The sequence below is a fragment of the Schistocerca americana genome, chromosome 7 (genome assembly GCF_021461395.2).
Source record: "Schistocerca americana isolate TAMUIC-IGC-003095 chromosome 7, iqSchAmer2.1, whole genome shotgun sequence".
Classification (NCBI taxonomy): Eukaryota; Metazoa; Arthropoda; class Insecta; order Orthoptera; family Acrididae; genus Schistocerca; species Schistocerca americana.
In genome coordinates, this window is record NC_060125.1 from 449,645,168 (window position 1) to 449,664,270 (window position 19,103).

Sequence of the window (19,103 nt, forward strand, 5' to 3'; positions counted from 1 at the left end):
CGATCTTTTCTGATTACCTAGGCATAGCCACAAAACAAATCAATAAATTCAAAATCAACATGGCAGTGGTTAGCCTCCAGAGGTCATTTGAGAAACCAAAATTTATAACAGGCATTAAGTCGCCACCCTGAGAGGTAAATGCAGATGATGGAAAAATCAGGCAGGCAGAAAAAAAATCAAGTACCTAGGAGAATCATTAGAACCAGGCATTTCCGAGAAAGTAGCCTTTACATCTGGGAATAACTCGATGTAAATGGCATAGAAGCTGTCAAGAAGTATTTACAAACTACTGTGCAATCATTTAATCAGAGGCTTTGTATGCAGCAGAATGCCTCACAGTGAGTAGAAATGCCTGAGCAGGAAGTTAGAAACCTAAGAGAGAATGCAGAGTACATAATACAACATAGCAACAAAGAGGCCCTGCTCAGGTTTTGAACAGGATCTTCAAGAAGTGGTGACCATAAATGAAATCCTCCACTAAAACTACCTGATGCCAAAAGCTAAAAACCAGCGATCTTGTCATGTCATTTGCCAAATGAAAAAACTTCTGATTCTAAAAACTGAAATTCCTTCTGCTTTTGTTCGTTCATTCATCTATGTGTACTTGGTAAATAGACATTTATGAAAAATGTGTATAGTTGTATGATGGCATTTGCTGATATATACTTTATTTAAGAAATCACCTGTGGGATAGGAGGAGTTGTCAGACACAATTTTTAATATGTTTTTAACTTATATCCAAAGATATGTTACCAAAGAATAATGCAGCTCTATGGTTTACATATTTCTGTGCCAAAGATAGGTGCAGTGGTAAATTGTGAAGACCATTCACCTCAAATTGGCATAGGGAAAATTAAACATCCTCGAGCGACTCCTAGTGTGTAGGCTGGTGAATAAGGGGTAAGTCACCTGATAAGACATCTGCTGGCATATTCAGAAAAAATACACAACTTATGAGGAAAGTCCCTCAGCATTCAAGAGGGAGAGTAACAAAACAATCAGAACAATGAAACTAGCTGATTTAAGTTTACAGTAATTCTATCTATAACACATTTTCTGCCCATATACCAGAACACATACATTAATCACTATTGTGTTTCATAGCTTTCATCAGCTGTCTAATATTAACATACCTGTAGTAATTGGACAAAAGACTTAACATAAAGATATGCTAATGTTTCACATATTTGCTTATATCTGCATCATGTTCTGGCTGCTCGCATGAATTTATTATAAAGGGATATTACAAGAGTGGCTGGAAAACATTACCAGCAACTAATTACTAAACTGGATAATAGATGTGAGCTGAACACAGTGATTGTAAAACATGTGTAAACTGCAATATAAATGTAAAAGCATCTCTATTGCAGAGAGAAGACCCTCCGGCAGATCTTCCAGTTACACTTGAGCCAATTACTGTGCCATATCTCAATCCATTAGTATTGAGAAAGGAATTTGAAAATATTTTGTACAATGAAGGAGACAGCTGTCTTACGCAGTCCCGATTTGTGGATGAGCATCCAATTATATACTGGAATATGGTAGGTAAAATATTCTTTTTCCATTACATTTCAAATAATTAATTGAATTCGTCATACAGCAGTTTGTATTGCATGAATATTGCAGGTCTGGGTGTTTCAACGCATCACAGCTGTAAGTCACTTGCCTGGCTTGTGTTTACATGCAGCGTCTGTAGAAAAAGGAAACCGAACTGTTCATCCATCATGGGCCAACAGTGATCACAATAATGTTTTGATTCACTGCATGTGGGATAATCCTCGCCTTCATGAAGAGGTAAAACTTGCTCCACAAATAATTGCTGATTATGTGTAGTAATTATTTAGTTTACCACAAACTGTTTGAATACCCTTTACTGTTGTCTTCTGTAAGTGTACATCGACAGTTTACTGAATAATAATGTCCCCAAAGTCAAGAAATATGTATTAAACATTGCACTAACATTACACAACTGCTAAGAGAGAGTTCCTCAGTTTACTGAAAAAGACACTTATGTCACATATTCTTGGTGGCCATTTTACTCGAACATAACTGTTACTAATTGTAACTGACAACACTGTAATGGTACCAGAATGAATCTTTAACTATGCAGCAGTGTCCGCACTGTTGTGAAACTTCCTGACTGGTTACAAGTGTGTGCTGAACCAATAAGATAGAGGAGAGGTAATGGTAGTGTGGAATTATTTCTGCTTCACAAGTAAGGAACCATGTGTGTTTAGAATATGTCAGCATCATCAATATACTGATATTCATTAAAATTATCACCAACAGCATGAAAAAACATCAAATTGTACTCAAACAAAGGAACAAACGTAGAAGAGAATGTAGCACAATGCTCCTTTTGCAATTTATGAACAAAATTAGAGAACAGAGAAATGCTTGAGATTCATACATTTAGAAAAAGCTGTTCATTCAGGGTCAGAAAAATATGCACAACAGTCACTGAGAAATAAAGCACTGATTCAACGCATGAAGAATATGTACACCAATACTAGATCTTCAGTTTGACATCAGCTGTTCTCAGGAGCCCTAGAGGTGGTTCTCAGATCTCTAAATTGGAAGAAAGGGAGGAATACTCATTAATGAAACATACTGTAGCCAGCTTTGTTTTGCTCATGACATCGTGATGTTGATTCCTACTGCAAATCATTTTCAACAATGTATGAAAAAATATAACAGAGCAAGTTTGAAAGTAAACCTTAAAAATATTGTGATCAGTATAATCAGCACACAGAAAAAAATAGTAAAAATTAACAAAGGCATCTTAGATCCATTGGATTGTTTTGTAATTAAGACAGTTGAAGGCAATGACTACATGGACAGCAAAAGAAATAAACGGAATAGTATAATATCTTGGAGTGGTTTTGGTAAATTAAATAATGTATTTGAAACCAAGCTTCTGATGTGTTTGGGGAGGGGGGGGGGGGGGGGGGGAAGAAAAAAATTACAAACAGCAAGGATTACCAGTTTTAATTGATAGCAGTGAGACTTTGGCATTTTTTGCAAAAACTATCCAAAAACAATGAGCAGCAGAAATGTACATCTTGGGAGTTACATGGAGATGCAGGAAGACAAACAAATTAACCAGTGTACAGATTGGAGTGGACTACTTAAAATGAAATAGAGTTTAACAGTTGTCGGGCAGATTGGTGGTAGATGGGCCAATGAAACTCATTCCTGGATTTTAGCAGATAAGAGAAGATTGAGATGAAAACTTAATGCAAGTTGTGAAGATGTCATTAAAACAATAGCAGCATGAATTTGTATAACTGAAGATCATAATGCATGAAGAGGTCCGGAGGTGGTCTTTATCCAGTAGTGGGTGCCAAATATTACTGCTGCTGGTGATTATGATGATGATAAAAGCACTATTGTATGTTTCAGTGATCCAACATTCTCAAAAATTTACTAATAACTCTGTTTTCCCATGTGGATTAGTTATTGCTTTTCTTGCATACTTGACTGCAGTTCATGTGAAGATTAGTATTCAGACACTGTACATTCACACTAAATCATCAGTTCTTTCATTAATAAATAGCACGGCATCTAGACTCCACTTAATTCTCATATATCTGTAAGGAAGAAAACTGTAGAGTGGTACCCTGTTTTAAAAAAACAATAATTTATTTTTTTGTTACTAATTTCACACGTCGGGTTTTTAACATTTACAACTTAAAATTATGACCCCACATTTTGTAGCTGTATGTATTTTTCTGTGGCATTGGAAAGAACATTTAAAGAGGACTCCAGTGATGCAAAACAGTCAGTGTTGTAATTGGGCAGCTATAAACATTAAAGATTACTAGCATACGTAATAAAATTCGCCACACTGTTCATAATAACTTAGAGAAAACTTCACCTTTATATATTTACGCATTCTGAATATACAGGGTGACTCAGGGACAAGGTACATGCTTTGAGGGGTGATAGTATTGGTGATTCTGAATAAAAAATTTCAAATGAACATATGCCCTTTTCTTAACTGTTCCGACATACAGCTGTTTGAAAATCATGGGTGTCAGTCACATATCCTCCTTCACCACCACTCACATAAGAATACAACCAAAGTGACATTAGGCCATGTAGTGTTGTCTTTACTGACTATTTCAATGCGCACATCACTTGCACATGATGGGATGACAGGTCATGGAAGAGTACACATTGTTTACCTCACATGTCAGTACTGCAGTGGTTGCACCAGTGTACTGCAGTGTTGTATGTATAGTCGAAACAATCAGGTCATTGTAGTGAAGGTGCCACACATCTTCATTCATGCAGAACATGGTCACATGATCTTTGTCTACTGGTTTTGTAATTGGAATTCCAGAGCCACTGTTTGCAAATACGAATGTGGATTTCCTCCTGATTACAGATTTCTGGATAGCACAGTATTTTGCAGGGTGTTGACCAGTTTGCGCAAGCCTGGTAAGCTTGCCAGCATACATGATGTATCTGAACATCCTGTCCAACAAGATCATAGTGAATTTGAGAACACTTTTGAAATGGCAGAACACAGTGCAGCTACCTACTCTAGGTGACTTGCTACACAGCTTGGTGTTCCACAGACATGAATAATACGCATGGTACATGAGAAGGGTCTCCATCCATATCATCGGCAGATTGTGAACCATCTGCGTTGTTTTCATTAGTTTCCTCAAAAACTCTGAAGAATGGACCATATGTTCATATGTCATTTTTTGTTCAGAATTACTAATACTATCACCCCCTCAAGGTATGTACCATTTCTCACCCTTCATTTAGGGTGGCCTATTTTACCTGCCTATAGGACATGGTTTTGTTATAAATAAAGCCCAAATTAAAAAAAATAAGTAAAACAACTTCATTTCCTCAAGTAAATAGAACATATAGACCCTATGAGCAGATTGAAAGTTTTAGTAAAACACAAAATCACTTATACTGTTTTCTGTTAAAGGATAAAAATGTGTGCATTCATACAAGAAATCATTGTTGCTGTCTAATGGGCTTAGGATAATTAGGGAAATTTATTGCTTCAAGAAAGGATGGCTAACTGCAGTTTGATGATTCACTGCTTTTATCCTAATAAAGCCACAGTGTTCTCAAACTGTCATGGATAAAATAGTTCTTAAATAGTTTTGAGTGCTTGTAAAGAATGTAAATGAAAGACTTTTTTAAAAAAATTTGTGCGTTTACGGGATGGTATGATGAAATCAGAGTTAAAAGAAAAACTGAATGCCTTGTAAGTATAATACATGTTGGCTAATGACACCACCACATTGGCAAATCAGGTTTTATTCACAACTGAGCTCTTTTATTCTGTATAAAAGTTTTCTAGTGTGATGCTGTACTATACTCTGTAAGGTGAGAAATTGCCAGCATCTGGCAATGCTAGTGCCAGTATTCAACTGTGAATTACAAAGGGCTCCTGCAACACAGACTATGATAACACTGGTGTGTTACCATCAGTTTAAGTATGGCAAGATATACACACACACACACACACACACACACACACACACACACCCCTTCCCCCGCCCCATCTGCCAAACTTGTACTTTGTTAAATTCTTTCATTGAACAGTATGTGATGGCAACATGATGTGTTTGATACTCATCAAGCAATTGCAGTAGGTACCTGCAGATCTTTTGCTTTTGGAAATGGAGGTTTGGGAGGTTGACACGATTTTCAAATTATCTTGTTGACGCAATACAGTAAATCTGGCCGCATTTGGGTGTTGGAAAATTGCAAATAGTTTTTTGGTGTACTTTTTCTTTGTCAAATTGTGTGCTGAAGCAACCTAGTAGGACTTCTTTATTATACATCATACTAAAACTAAAGTACAGTATCTCCATAAACAATAAAATACACTTTTTTAAAAGAAAGTTTATATTGCTTGTGATTTATTTACTTTGGTGACTCATTTAATTTGTTGTGTCTAATATTTTATATCAGTATAGTTCACGTAAGTAATATTTATCAATAAAGCTTCATTTCATTAAACCTACTTACAAAATAATAAAATTAGCTAAACCAATGTAGAAAAAATTGCAGATGTGTAGTAGTTTTACAAGGTGCGCAAATTTGGCAGTTCTGCCAAAGGAACAGGATCAATTTGGCACAACTCTGGTTGGCATACGAACGTAAACAATGTTGCATTGTTGCATTATGTGATTCGTCACAGCGGACTCACAAAGCAGCTGCACCGAGCCAACATTAAGTGTCAGGACTCCTCTTTGGTCCCTGAACTATAGGCCTGGACTGAATTTTTTCCTTTTTATTAATAACCAGCTTTTATTGTCTTTTACCACCCCCCCCCCACCCCCCCCCCCACACACACACACATATAGAACAGTGTATCTGAAACTGTTAAGATAAGACAAGGGAGAGAGTGAATGGTTTCTTATGCTGGGTTTCAGCACTTATTGTTTCATTTCCATCTACAGGTTGGACAGCCTATGTATGTGTTGTGGCAGCTAAATGAGGAACCAAGTTCTCTCGTAAGTGCTCTACTTACAGATCCTACCAGTGTGTCCAAAGGGTAAGTTGAATCATGTGTATTGAATATAACATCTTTGTAAATAATTTAGCAATAAAAGAGACTACTCAATGAATAGCAGTAGTGTTGAGTCGTTGGCATGTGCACGAAAAGAACAAAACTTGGCTAGCTTTTGGTATAAATCCTTTGAAAAGCTAGATATCGCATGCATGCGTGCGTGCGCTGTCTCTCACGAAAAGGAGCAGGAAGCATGAATAAGGGTTTGGAACAGGTAGCTAGTGACTTGGAGGGAGGCAGCAGTTGTGCAGAATAGGAATGTGGGAGGAAGAGGTGGCAGGTGCTCAGGCTAGGGATGCAATACATGGGCATTGGAACCAGCGAGGTGCAGTGCATGACAGCGACATGAAGGCATGGGTTGTGAAGGGGTGACAGGACAAAGGAAGGGGAAACTGCTGGGTGGACGGTATGGGAACAGTGGGTCATCGATGACTGAGGCAGAAGGATTATAGGGGCGTAGGATGTGTTGGAAAGATAGCACCCATATATGTAGTTCAGAAAAGCTGGTGCTGGAGGGAAGGATGCAGATGGCATGGGTTGTGAAGCAGTTATTGGTCTCTGACAGTTTGTGCCCAGCAATGTGTTTTGCCACTGGTTGGTCAATTCTGTTTTTGACCCCAGTTTGGTGATGGTCATTCAGTCGGATGGACATCCAGTTGATAACTATGTCCAAATAAAATACTGTGCATAAATTGCAGCAGAGCTGGTGTATGACGTGGCTGCTGTCACAAGTGGTCCTGCCTCTGATGGAACAGAATAAGCCTGTGACAGGACTCAAGTAGGATGTGCTGGATGGGGGGATCAGGCAGGTCTTGCACCTAGGTCTTCCACAGGGATATGCCTGGAGGTGGTGGGAGGATTGGGGAAGTGTGAGAATATGGCACAGAAATGTGTTCATTGACTAGGTTTGGGGGCGGGGGGGGGGGGGGGGGGTAGTGCCTGTCTGGGAGACCATCAGCATACTGGGCAAGGGAATTCTCATCACTACATATATGTTGACGATGGGTGGCCAGGCTGTATGGAACTGATTTTTAGGGTGCAAGGGGTGACAGCTGCCAAGGTGCAGGTGCTGCCGGCAGTTCATAGGCTTAAAGTGGACAGAGGTATGAATGGCACCATCAGGGAGGTGGTGGTCAAAGTCAGGAAGGTAGCATGTTGAATAGAGGAAAACCATGTGAAGTGGGTGGAAGAGGAGGAGGAATGAGAAGAGGGTTGTCTTCGCCCAGGTTCTAAATAATGAAGATATCAACATTGAACCTGAACTAGACAAGGTGTTTGGGGTTTTGGGAAGCTAGGAAGATATCCTCTACAAGGACCATGAACAGGTTGGCACAGGAGAATGGTTTGTGTACCTTCTTTTCAAAGGGAAAATAGTTGTGTGTAAAGATATAGTTAACAACAATATTACAAGAAGGAAAGTTGCTACTAACCATATAGCGGAGATGCTGAGTCGCAGATAGGCACAATTCTAGCTTTCGGCCATTAAGGCCTTCGTCAACAGTACACACACACACACACACACACACACACACACACACACTTAAGCAAACGCAACTAAAACACACAACTGTGTGAGTTGTGTGTGAGTGTGTGTGTGTGCGCGCACCTATGTGTGTCTATTGTTGACGAAGGCTATAATTGTCAGATTCTTTTGTTGTGCCTATCTGTGACTCAGTATCTCCGCTGTATGGTGAGTAGCAACTTTCCTTCTCATAATATTTCTACATTCCATCCTGGCTTTTCCATTCTTTGTTGGTAAGGTGTATAAGAAATCATGTAGTGGTTGTGGAGGTGGAAGGACATAGGGAGAGGTAGTATTCCATAGTGGTAAGGACATGGGCGTGAGAGATGTTGGTGTATAGGGAAATGTCATCAAGAGTGAAGGGATCCAGGTAATAACGGGGTGTGCGGATGGTCAAGAGCCAGTGAAGGAAGTGTGTTGTGTCTTTGATATGAGAGGCTAGTCTGTGGGCAGTTAGTTAGTTTTGGTTGACAATGGTGGAGATTCTTTCAGCCAGAAAGCAATGACCAGCTGCATTTGTGGCATACAGTGTTGTTGAGTTTGTGGATTTTGAGAAGCATGCGGAAGGTGAATGGATTTTGGGAGGGGGGAGGGATTTGGTCTCGGAGGAGAGATTCTGGATCGACCTAAGGTACTTAGTAGAAATGACGTGAGCACCATGTAGTTCGTAGGTGATGGAGGCAGACAGTTGATAGAAGCCTGGTGTCTAGTAATCATTGCAATTCATCACAGCAGTGGTACATCTTTTTTTACAGAGAAGTTGATTAAATCAGGACCTGTTTTGTGGTTGCAAGTGGCTTTCCTTTCTTCCGTGGGGAGATTTGTGTTCTTTGAAGAGACCTGGAGAAGGATGGTGAGGCCAAGTTGGATGTAAGGAATTACTGGAAGGTGACCAGGGGGTTGGTTAAGTGGGAGGGAGAGAGGAGGAACACTTTCACTTCTGGAGGAAATACAGAATCTGTAACTACTTTTCCACTTCACTGTTGATAGCATATCAGTGGTGGTTCTAGAAGTCCTGTACAGGGGAAAGAAGGACCAGGAGAACTCAGGATGTTACATCCACCACACTAATCAACAAGTTTGAGGTGCTGTCTTCTGCTGAATCTGAGCCAGTGAGACTCGCTTTACCTGTTGAAAAACATGCTGCATCCCATGCCAAGGGGACTCAAACACAACCCATGCCAAGGGGACTCAAACACAAAAAGGTGGGAGTCCATTATCTTTGGCAGTTGAAATGTACAGCTAATAATGGCACCATTTAGGGAAATGACTGTAAGGGATGAGAAAGAACACTGTGCACTCAGTGTGTATGCCTGGGGGCCTCATTCAGCATTGTGGGAAGAGGCTATTCTGGCAGCCATTGAAGGGACGAGGCACAACCAAGTGCAGATTGTGGTACATGCTGACAAATGATGCTTGTCATCTAGCTCAAGGTCATACTTGGATCATTACAGCAAATGGCAGAGAAGGTTGAGAATACCATCCTTGCTCACAGACGTTCACAACCGGCAGCTTTTTTGCTCAGAACAGATCTGGTCCTGAGTCGAGTGGCAAGCCTGAACCAGAGACTTCAAAGGTTCTGTAACTTCGTAGACATGTGCCATCTAGCTGAGAACAGTAGGGTCCTCCTTATTGAGTCAGGTGTGTTGGGTTTCTTAGATTGGGCAACTCCCCATCCTATCCAGATAATGATATCTGTAGGAGACCAGGAACTATCATTGTTAGATCCAAAGAAATCCCTCCACTCTCACCCCCCTGTATATGCGGGAGAATTAAAATCATAGTGAGTAAATGTTGAAGCAATAACAACGTGCTCCTAAAAAGTAATGAAGCTCACATACTAAATTATAACTGAATCCTACCAACCACCTGACTCACTTCTGGTGTAATGAAAAATTTTACAGGAAACCTCATTTCACTGGTATGGAAGTTCCTCAATCACACTGTAATCATCAGAGAAAACTTAACCATCCAACAATCAATTTCAGTAATTAAAGTGTGTTTTTCTTAGTGCTGGGTGTGATAATTTCCTGTGTAACATTACTACTTCCGTGAAAACTACCTAGAACAGTTCAGAAACCCTCTCATGATGGAAATAGATTAGATGTAATAGCAACAAATAGACTTGATCTCTTTGAGGATGTCCGCCCCAATACTAATATTAGTGAACATGTGGCAGTTGCAGCAACAGTGGTTACCAAAGTACAAAGGGCAATGAAGCAAGTAGAAAGAAGGAAAAGAAATGAAGGAGGAGTAGTGTCATATCTCAATGAGGAAATTGTAACTTTTAGCTCAGGACTCAAGTTTAGAAGGATAGTTGACCACGCACTGGATAAATATGTACACAGTAAAACAGTTCATGATGGTAGCGACCCTCTGTAGTACACAGTTGCTGTAAAGAAGCAGATACTACTGCATAATATTTATGAAAAAAGCATAGTACTATAAATAGGTTGGTGCCAAATGAAATGCATTTAGCTGTCAAGAGAGCAATGTGTGAAGCCTTCAATGGTTTCTGTAGTAGAATAATGTCAAAAGCTCTTTCACAAAACCCAAAGAAATTCTGGTCATATGTAAAAGTTGTTAATGGCATCAAACTTCGGCTCCAAACACTCTTGGTTGTGACAGAAACTGAAATTTTGGGTAGCAAAGCGAAAGCTGAAATACACTACTGGCCATTAAAATTGCTACACCATGAAGATGATGTGCTACAGATGCGAAATTTTACCAACAGGAAGAAGATGCTGTGATATGCAAATTATTAGCTTTTCAGATCATTCACACAAGGTTGGCGCTGGTGGCGACACCTACAATGTGCTGACATGAGGAAAGTTTCCAACCGATTTCTCATACACAAACAGTAGTTGAATGGCATTGCCTGGTGAAACATTGTTGTGATGCCTCATGTAAGGAGGAGAAATGCGTACCATCATGTTTCCGACTTTGATAAAGGTCAGATTGTAGCCTATCGCAATTGTGGTTTATCGTATCGCGACATTGCTGCTCGCGTTGGTCGAGATTCAATGACTGTTAGCAGAATATGGAATTGGTGGGTTCAGGAGGGTAATACGGAACGCCGTGCTGGATCCCAACGGCCTCGTATCACTAGCAGTCGAGATGACAGGAATCTTATCCGAATGGCTGTAATGGATCATGCAGCCACGTCTCGATCCCTGAGTCAACACATGGGGACGTTTGCAAGACAACAACCATCTGCACGAACAGCTCGACGACATTTGCAGCAGCACGGACTATCAGCTCAGAGACCGTGCCTGCGGTTACCCTTGACGCTGCATCAGAGAGAGGAGCGCCTGCGATGGTGTACTCAACGACGAACCTGGGTGCACGAATGGCAAAACGTCATTTTTTGGATGAATCCAGATTCTGTTTACAGCATCATGATGGTCGCATCCGTGTTTGGCGACAACGCGGTGAACGCACATTGGAAGCATGTATTCATCATCGCCATACTGGCTTATCACCCGGCGTGATGGTATGGGGTGCCATTGGTTACACGTCTCGGTCACCTCTTGTTCACATCGATGGCACTTTGAACAGTGGACGTTACATTTCAGATGTGTTACGACCCATGGCTTACCCTTCATTCGATCCTTGCGAAACCCTACATTTCAGCAGGATAATGTCCGACTGCTGCCCTGGCCAGCACGTTCTCCAGATCTGTCACCAATTAAAAACGTCTGGTCCAATGGTGGCCGAGCAACTGGCTCGTCACAATACACCAGTCACTACTCTTGATGAACTGTGGTATCGTGTTGAGGCTGCATGGGCAGTTCTACCTGTACACTCCATCCAAACTCTGTTTGACTCACTGCCCAGGCGTATCAAGGCCGTTATTACGGCCAGAGGTGGTTGTTCTGGGTACTGATTTTTCAGGATCTATGCACCTAAATTGTGTAAAATGTAATCACATGTCACTTCTAGTATAATATGTTTGTCCAATGAATACCCGTGTATCATCTTCATTTCTTCTTGGTGTAGCAATTTTAATGGCCAGTAGTGAACTTAACTACATTTTCAAATTTTCCATCCCAAAGGAAAATGCAGGAATATTGTTGCAATTTAATTCTTGTGCCACTGCATAGGTGAATGACATAGTCATTAGTGTAAGTGGCATTGGAATATTGAATTTGCTGCTGAGTTAGCCTCTCCTGTAACAATAATCTGCTGTAGATCCCTTGAACAAAAACCATGCCCAGTAGCTGGAAGAAAGCACAGGTCACACCTGTCCACAAAAAGAGTAGCAGAAGTGACCCACAAACTAAATGCCTAACATCCATTTGTTGTAGAATCTGAGAACATATTCTGGGCTCCAACATAATGCAGTATCTTGAATAGAGAAACAGGGTGTATTCTGAAAACACTGATTTTGTGCAATCCAACTTGCACATTTCTCACATGACATACTGAAAGCTGTGGATCAAGGCAGTCAGGTAGATGCAGTCTTTCTCGATTTCTGAAAAGCATTTGACTAAGTACCGCATTTACACTTAATATCAAAAGTACAATCGTGTTGGATATCAAGCAAAAGTTGTGACTGGATTGAGGGTTTTTTGATAGGGAGGGTGCAGCTTAGTATCTTGGATGGGGAATCATCAATAGAGATAAAAGTAATTTCGAGTGCATGCCAGGAAGGATGTTGGGATCTTTGCTGTTCATGTGGTATATTAATGACCTTGCAGACTATTTTAATAGCAACCTCAGACTTTTCACAGATTATGCAGTTGTCTATAATGAAGCATTGTCTGAGAGAAGCTGCACAAATATTAAGCCAGATCTTGATAATATTTCAAAGTGGTGCAAAGATTGGCAATTTGCTTTAAATGTTCAGAAGTGTAAATTTTTGTGCACTCATAAAAACAAAAAAATGAAGTATGCTGTGGCTATAATATCAATCAGTTACAATTGGAATCAGTCAGTTCATGTAAATATCTGGGTGTAACAGTTTATATGAATATGAGGGGAACAATCTTATACACTTAGTCATAATTAAAGCAGGTGGCAGGCTGCAGTTCATTGGTAGAGTACTAGGAAAATACAATCGATCTACAAAACAAACTGCATACAAAATACCCATGGGACACATCATAAAGAATACTGCTTAAGTGTGTGGAATGAGCCCCTAATGGGACTACCATAGGGTGACCAGATGGGAAACTATATGGAATATGGACACATTCAGTTCAAAGGAACCATGTTTGCATACATGTTAATCAATATAGGCAAACTGTTGAAAACCTAAATCAGCATACTGGATGGGATTTTCAACCCTGTTCCACCCGAAACCAAGTCCAGTGCCGTAACTATTGTGTCACCTTGATCAGTATGAGATAGTTAAATATTCCAAGTATTATGGCTTGATTAGGGGTCATTCATGCTCTCAAATTTTCATTAACAGCAGCAGATATGTCTGGGGTCTAGCAGAAGGATTAATCTAAAACCTTTTGCCTGTCCTCGGTAGTTAGTCTTGTCCAAAATATTCTACATATCAATTCATTTTTCCTGTAGCAATATTATGAGAAGGAAAGTTGCTACTCACCATATAGTGGAGATGCTGAGTCACAGATAGGCACAACAAAAAGACTCTCATAATTATAGCTTTTGGCCATTAAGGCCTTCATCAACAACAGACACACATGCACACACACACACGCAAACGCTACTCACACACATAACTGCAGTCTCGGGCAACTGAAACCACACTGTGAGCAGCAACACCAGTGCGTGATGGGAGTGGCAACTGGTGGGGGTAAGGAGGAGGCTGGGGTGGGAAGGGGGAAGGGTAGTACAGTGGGTTGGCAGACAGTGAAGTCCTGCAGGTTAGATGGAGGGCAGGGGAGGGGAAGTAGCAAAAAAGGAGAGAAATAGAGACTGAGTGTAATGGTGGTGGTGGTATGATGGCTGTGTAGTGCTCCTGGATGGGTGAGGACAGTGACTAACGATGGTTGAGGCCAGAAAGATTACGGGAACACAGGATGTACTGCAGGAAAAGTTCCCACCTGCACTGTTCAGAAAAGCTGGTGTTGGTGGGAAGGTTCCATATGGCACAGGCCATGAAGCAGTCATTGAAATGAAGGATGTCGTGTTTGGCAGTGCGTTTAGCAACAGGGTGGTCCACTTGTTTCTTGGCCACAGTTTGACAGTGGCCATTCATGTAGACAGACAGGTTGTTGGTTTTCATGCCCACGTAGAATTCAGCACAGTGGTTGCAGCTTAGATTGTAGACCACATGACTGGTTTCACAGGATGGGATAGGTGGCGATTGTGACCGGACTGTAGTAGGTGGTGGTGAAAATCCCTGTTAGTAATGTGGACATAAAAATGCCTCCATTCCTACACAAATACATGTTATTCTTTGCAGCTTTTGTGTACTGCTACAAACATTGAACAAATAGTAGTTGATAAATAGCAGGTGTTTGGTGTAAATGAGAAATACCAGCATCCCAAATTAATATACGGTTGCATCTCTTCAGTTACTGAAGAACTAAGAAAAATATCTATATTGTGTGCGACTGTATTTTTTTCCTGTCTTTGACATTAATTTCCTAAAATTATTCTTTGAGAGGAAGGTTTTTTTTATCAATACAAAAAAATTGTATTGGTGAGTCTAACTCTCTTTTTTACTCTCAGTAGTCATTTATAGTGTGAGCAATAGATTTCAGTGTATTACGAGTCCACAGCAGCTATTTATCTTATTGTTAATGTAGTACACATTAAATAGCATTCTGCTCTTTACTAGATGCCACTCATCCTATTTGTCATACTGTTAACTGTTTTCCACACTTCCTTCTGTAAGGTTGTCTCACAGCAGTGAACTCTTGGTCTTAAAAGTTTGAGATTCAAAATGTTCTTTGTAATTGTAGGTATATATTTAGAAAGCAGTCTTATGTCACAAGGCAATACCATCTGTTTGATTTTCTTTCTTTATATTTTTATATTGTCCTAGTTTATATTACAGCTAACTCTGTGTTTTCTTATTGTTTTCAGAGTAATGGACCACGTTCTATTGGGAGTTCGATGCAGTGACCTCTTGGAGCCACTCAAAAAACTAGCAATCGAAAGACACAAGCTGAAAGGCCGAGGTGTCATTAGAGGCCATTCTTTATACAGAGAAATGTTATTTTTGGCCTTCACTGCCATGGGCAGGGACAATATTGACCAAAGTAAGCTATCAAGCAGTAGAGATGACTTATCATTTCTTTTATATGTACGACATAAATAAAGAGTTTTTTTTTTTGTTCCTTACAGGTGCATTTGATAAGGAATATGTGACAGCATATGATCGTTTGTCCGAGAGGGAACTTAAATTATACAGTAAATGTGATCAGCCTCTTACACCAGCATCACTCTTCTGCAGGCTTTACTTCAAAGAATTGGAGTTATGACCTAGATAGTAACTAAATGTGAAGCACTTAAAAGCAAATCACTGTAAGTATTTTCTTTCTTCTTTTAAGTTAACATTTGATACAAAGCTCCACCTCTTACTGATGTAACATTGGTTTCAGGTGTTAAATCCCTTAAAAAGTTCATATTCATTATTTGTAGTGGCTAAGGATTTTCTGTGATGTGACATTTTCCCTGTTTTAAAACTGTTTCTTCATTACGTCATACCTTTCTCAGGCTTTGTTGCAGTCTGAAACCTTGTCCCCTGAGTGCATTACACATCTTGCACTACTCTTTTTGGAAAAACTGTTTGCTGTGGATGAGTTATTCAGCATGAAGTGTCCTAATGACTCCTTCATAATACTCATTCCTAACTGACAGCACTAACAAATACATTGTGTTTGATATAGAACATTCCTTCAATGCATTACCATCTTAAAGTTACTTAACTTGACAAGCTACATTCAAAAATTTGCATTTTGTTAGTATCAGAAAGATGTCCACAGTTCCTTAATTTTAAATGTTCGTTTCAACCCTGTTGCTATTATTTCTGCTGACCCTCTTTCACCAGCTAACTTTGCTGTTTCATAGTTGCTTGGTGTTGGATTCAGTCATCTTCCAACCCTGGAAGTTACAAGTCACTCAAAGTTATCTTTCCTTCCGTTTTGAACATTGTAATTTGAACTGTTAATAGGATATTAATTAAAGTTGCATGTATATATCTAAACATATGGTTTATTCCATCCTGGTGTTTTGTATTGTTAGATTTAATGTTGACCAAGCATGACTTGCAGTTAAAACTAATGTGATAAAATTTATATAATTTTATCTGCTTGCTGCACTGATAACACACAAAATGAACAAAAGTGGACTAAAGGTAATATTAGTTGAACAAAATCAAACAATGGAAAGACCAGGTTGTAATTTCAACAATATTATGAAGAGGATAGATCACTGCTCACCATAAAGATGACACGTTGAGTTGTAGGCAAGTACAATGAAAAGACTGTTACAAATGAACTTTCAGCCAATGCCTTCTTCACAAAAGATAAGAACATGCACACACACATTTGCACAAGCAAGCACACATGGCCTTTATCTCTAACCATATTCTGGCATGACCTGCCCCCCCCCCCCCCCTCTCTCTCTCTCTCTCTCTCTCTCTCTCTCTCTCTCTCTCGTATCTTACACCCACCCCCCCCACCCCCACCTATTTTTTTTTTTCCTTTTTCCAACCTTTCCACAACCCCTTCAGGGAGATAAGTACTTGCCAGCTCTTACGTCTCCCGGTAATATAAATGTGTACTTCGTGTCATAAAACACCTAAAAATATATTCATAAATTAATCTTCATTTTTGCCATGAGGCCCCAAAGATGATCTATCTGGTCTCTGATCTTGTCACGTATGCCTGTATCAGAATAACAACCTACCAAACAGGAAAGGAGCTTTGTCACACTGTCTCTTCTATTCACTGCTGTCACTTTAATTTGCTACTACAAGATTTAGTTACCACAGTCAGTTGTAAACAACTAATTGTTGATCAGTTTTCACTGTTTTTCTGCAGCATGCATTTTACACAACAGAATATCTGAAACTAGCTGTAATAGTTAACAGAAAAGCAAGGAGGCTATTATAATCACACCAAACTAATGCAATAATGTACAAGTAGCAGAGGACCATTTGAGTGAAACCAGTATGAAACCATACATCCATATAATGGTGAACTGAGAACATTGCCCCCTTCTATGCTCAACTGTCAATCACTTTGTTATTCTGATCCAGGCATATACGCAATAAATAATAGGCTCTGCAGTAGTTGCAAAATGCTGCATCTATTTACATCTAAACTTCTCCAGAACCACATACTGCAACATTAAGTAGTGAACTATATTCTGTATCATCAAATTAACATACTTATGCGCCTATCCATGTTTTGCCGTCAGTTTTTGTGAAAGCTTTTGTCCAATGCATACAAATATTTAAGAAATGAAATATTCTGAATTTAGTCTTTAGTTTAAGATAGCATTGCACTACCTTGAGTTCATTGCCCGACAAGATTCCACATTGAAATTCACAATTCTTTTCAGGTCCATAACTTAATGTGATGTTACACCGCCACCATGAACAATTTTGGGTATAACCTGCTGAGGATTAACCATACTTTGCAGCATTTTTATATAGAATTGAGTACATATTTACAATGACATGTAAAAATTTTTTGAGAAGGAGCTGTAAAAATTTGACTTGGGTTAACTCAAAATATTGATGTCCAAACTATTTTTCTGCTATGCTTTTGGCAAAGCAGTGCAGAGTTTTTAAAATATTTTAATCTTATAGGCTTGAGAATGTAAGAATGTGTGTTCTCTGGTGCACCAAATGCAGCAGATATTTTTATGCTTCTGCAAAAATATGCAGCTACTTGTTGAGTTTTTGGATTTTAAATGCAGTGGCCTCACTTTCCAGTATGGTATCTGCAGTCTCTCTCCAACACGAGAGAGAATTGCATTAATATGGTACCTGCAACTGAATAAAGACTGTTTGATGTTATATTGTAGACAATATTAAATCCAGAAGAGCTAATAAAATGGAAAGTGTTTTTCTAAACCGCAAACATCACAAAAATATTTTTGTAAGCATAATGTACTTTGAATTATAATTACAAATGCCTCACTCACATTTCAGGAAGAATTTGAGTACGCTGTATATATTATAAATATTTATGCTCCTTTTTCTGTGATTCACTATTCAGAACAAAATGCATTCTATTTTACTGCTCAGAAAATTGTGCTTGTTAAATAATGTGATCCTAATTGAATCGTTGCTTGTTTTGAATGTATGATTGTTGTAAAATTTTTAAAAACAAAACAATGTATATAAACAGATGAATTTTAAGGCCTACTTGTTTCGTTGCAAATTGATAAATGGTGGTGGTATATATTGCTTCACCACACTGGTTGTGATTTCTGATTATGTTAATTGATTGTAGTGTTGACTTCCAGTATTTTGTTAAGTTGGAAACTCAAACATATTTATATGGAATGAACTATTGCTTGAATCCCGGTTTTGAACCATTATTTTCACATTTCACTTTGTTTTATAATTAACGTATTTATATCATCATGTACATGTACTGTCAAAATTCTTGATTTAAATTTTAATATATATTTTTGTATGTGAAAAAATAAAATGTAAAAAATTGTCAGTAAAATATGTATTTTACTTAAAAGTGATCAGAAAGATTATTTTGTTTCTCCTTAACTCCCTCCACAATTAAACTTTCAGTACAACAGATTGTACACACTCATGAAAAATCTAGATAGATTGAAACCATGTTTCAGATTGAATGCCAGGAACTTCCCTTACAGCTTGGGAACAAGACTGAAGCTGATCGGCAAACCAGGAGACATCTGAATAGCCCAACAAGTTTCTCCAGCCTCCACCTTATTACTTCCAACAATTAACATCCCCCCCCTTTTTTTTCTCTCTTGAGACCACCTCTAAGATGTTTTCTTAGAATGTGTTTCAAAATTCTCAACATCTTATATTAGTCTGACATATATGCAAACACCCTGTAATTGTGAGTATAAGAGCAAGAAATCAAATAATTAAAAAGTTAGGTTAATAGTATC

The 19,103-nt window shown here is 39.1% G+C and overlaps 1 protein-coding gene across 3 annotated transcripts in view; it reads left to right on the forward strand.

Moving 5' to 3' along the window:
* Positions 1-18,702, forward strand: part of LOC124621758 (DENN domain-containing protein Crag) — a 315,880-nt gene extending 297,178 nt beyond the window's left edge. For all 3 annotated transcript variants that reach the window (XM_047147171.1, XM_047147172.1, XM_047147173.1), the window contains 6 exons: positions 1,371-1,541; positions 1,627-1,794; positions 6,441-6,535; positions 15,078-15,253; positions 15,339-15,518; positions 17,562-18,702. In XM_047147171.1, coding sequence (XP_047003127.1) covers positions 1,371-1,541; positions 1,627-1,794; positions 6,441-6,535; positions 15,078-15,253; positions 15,339-15,475 — 747 coding nt within the window. In that variant the 3' untranslated portion in view covers positions 15,476-15,518; positions 17,562-18,702. The remainder of the gene's footprint in view (positions 1-1,370; positions 1,542-1,626; positions 1,795-6,440; positions 6,536-15,077; positions 15,254-15,338; positions 15,519-17,561) is intronic.
* Positions 18,703-19,103: the final 401 nt, after the last annotated feature.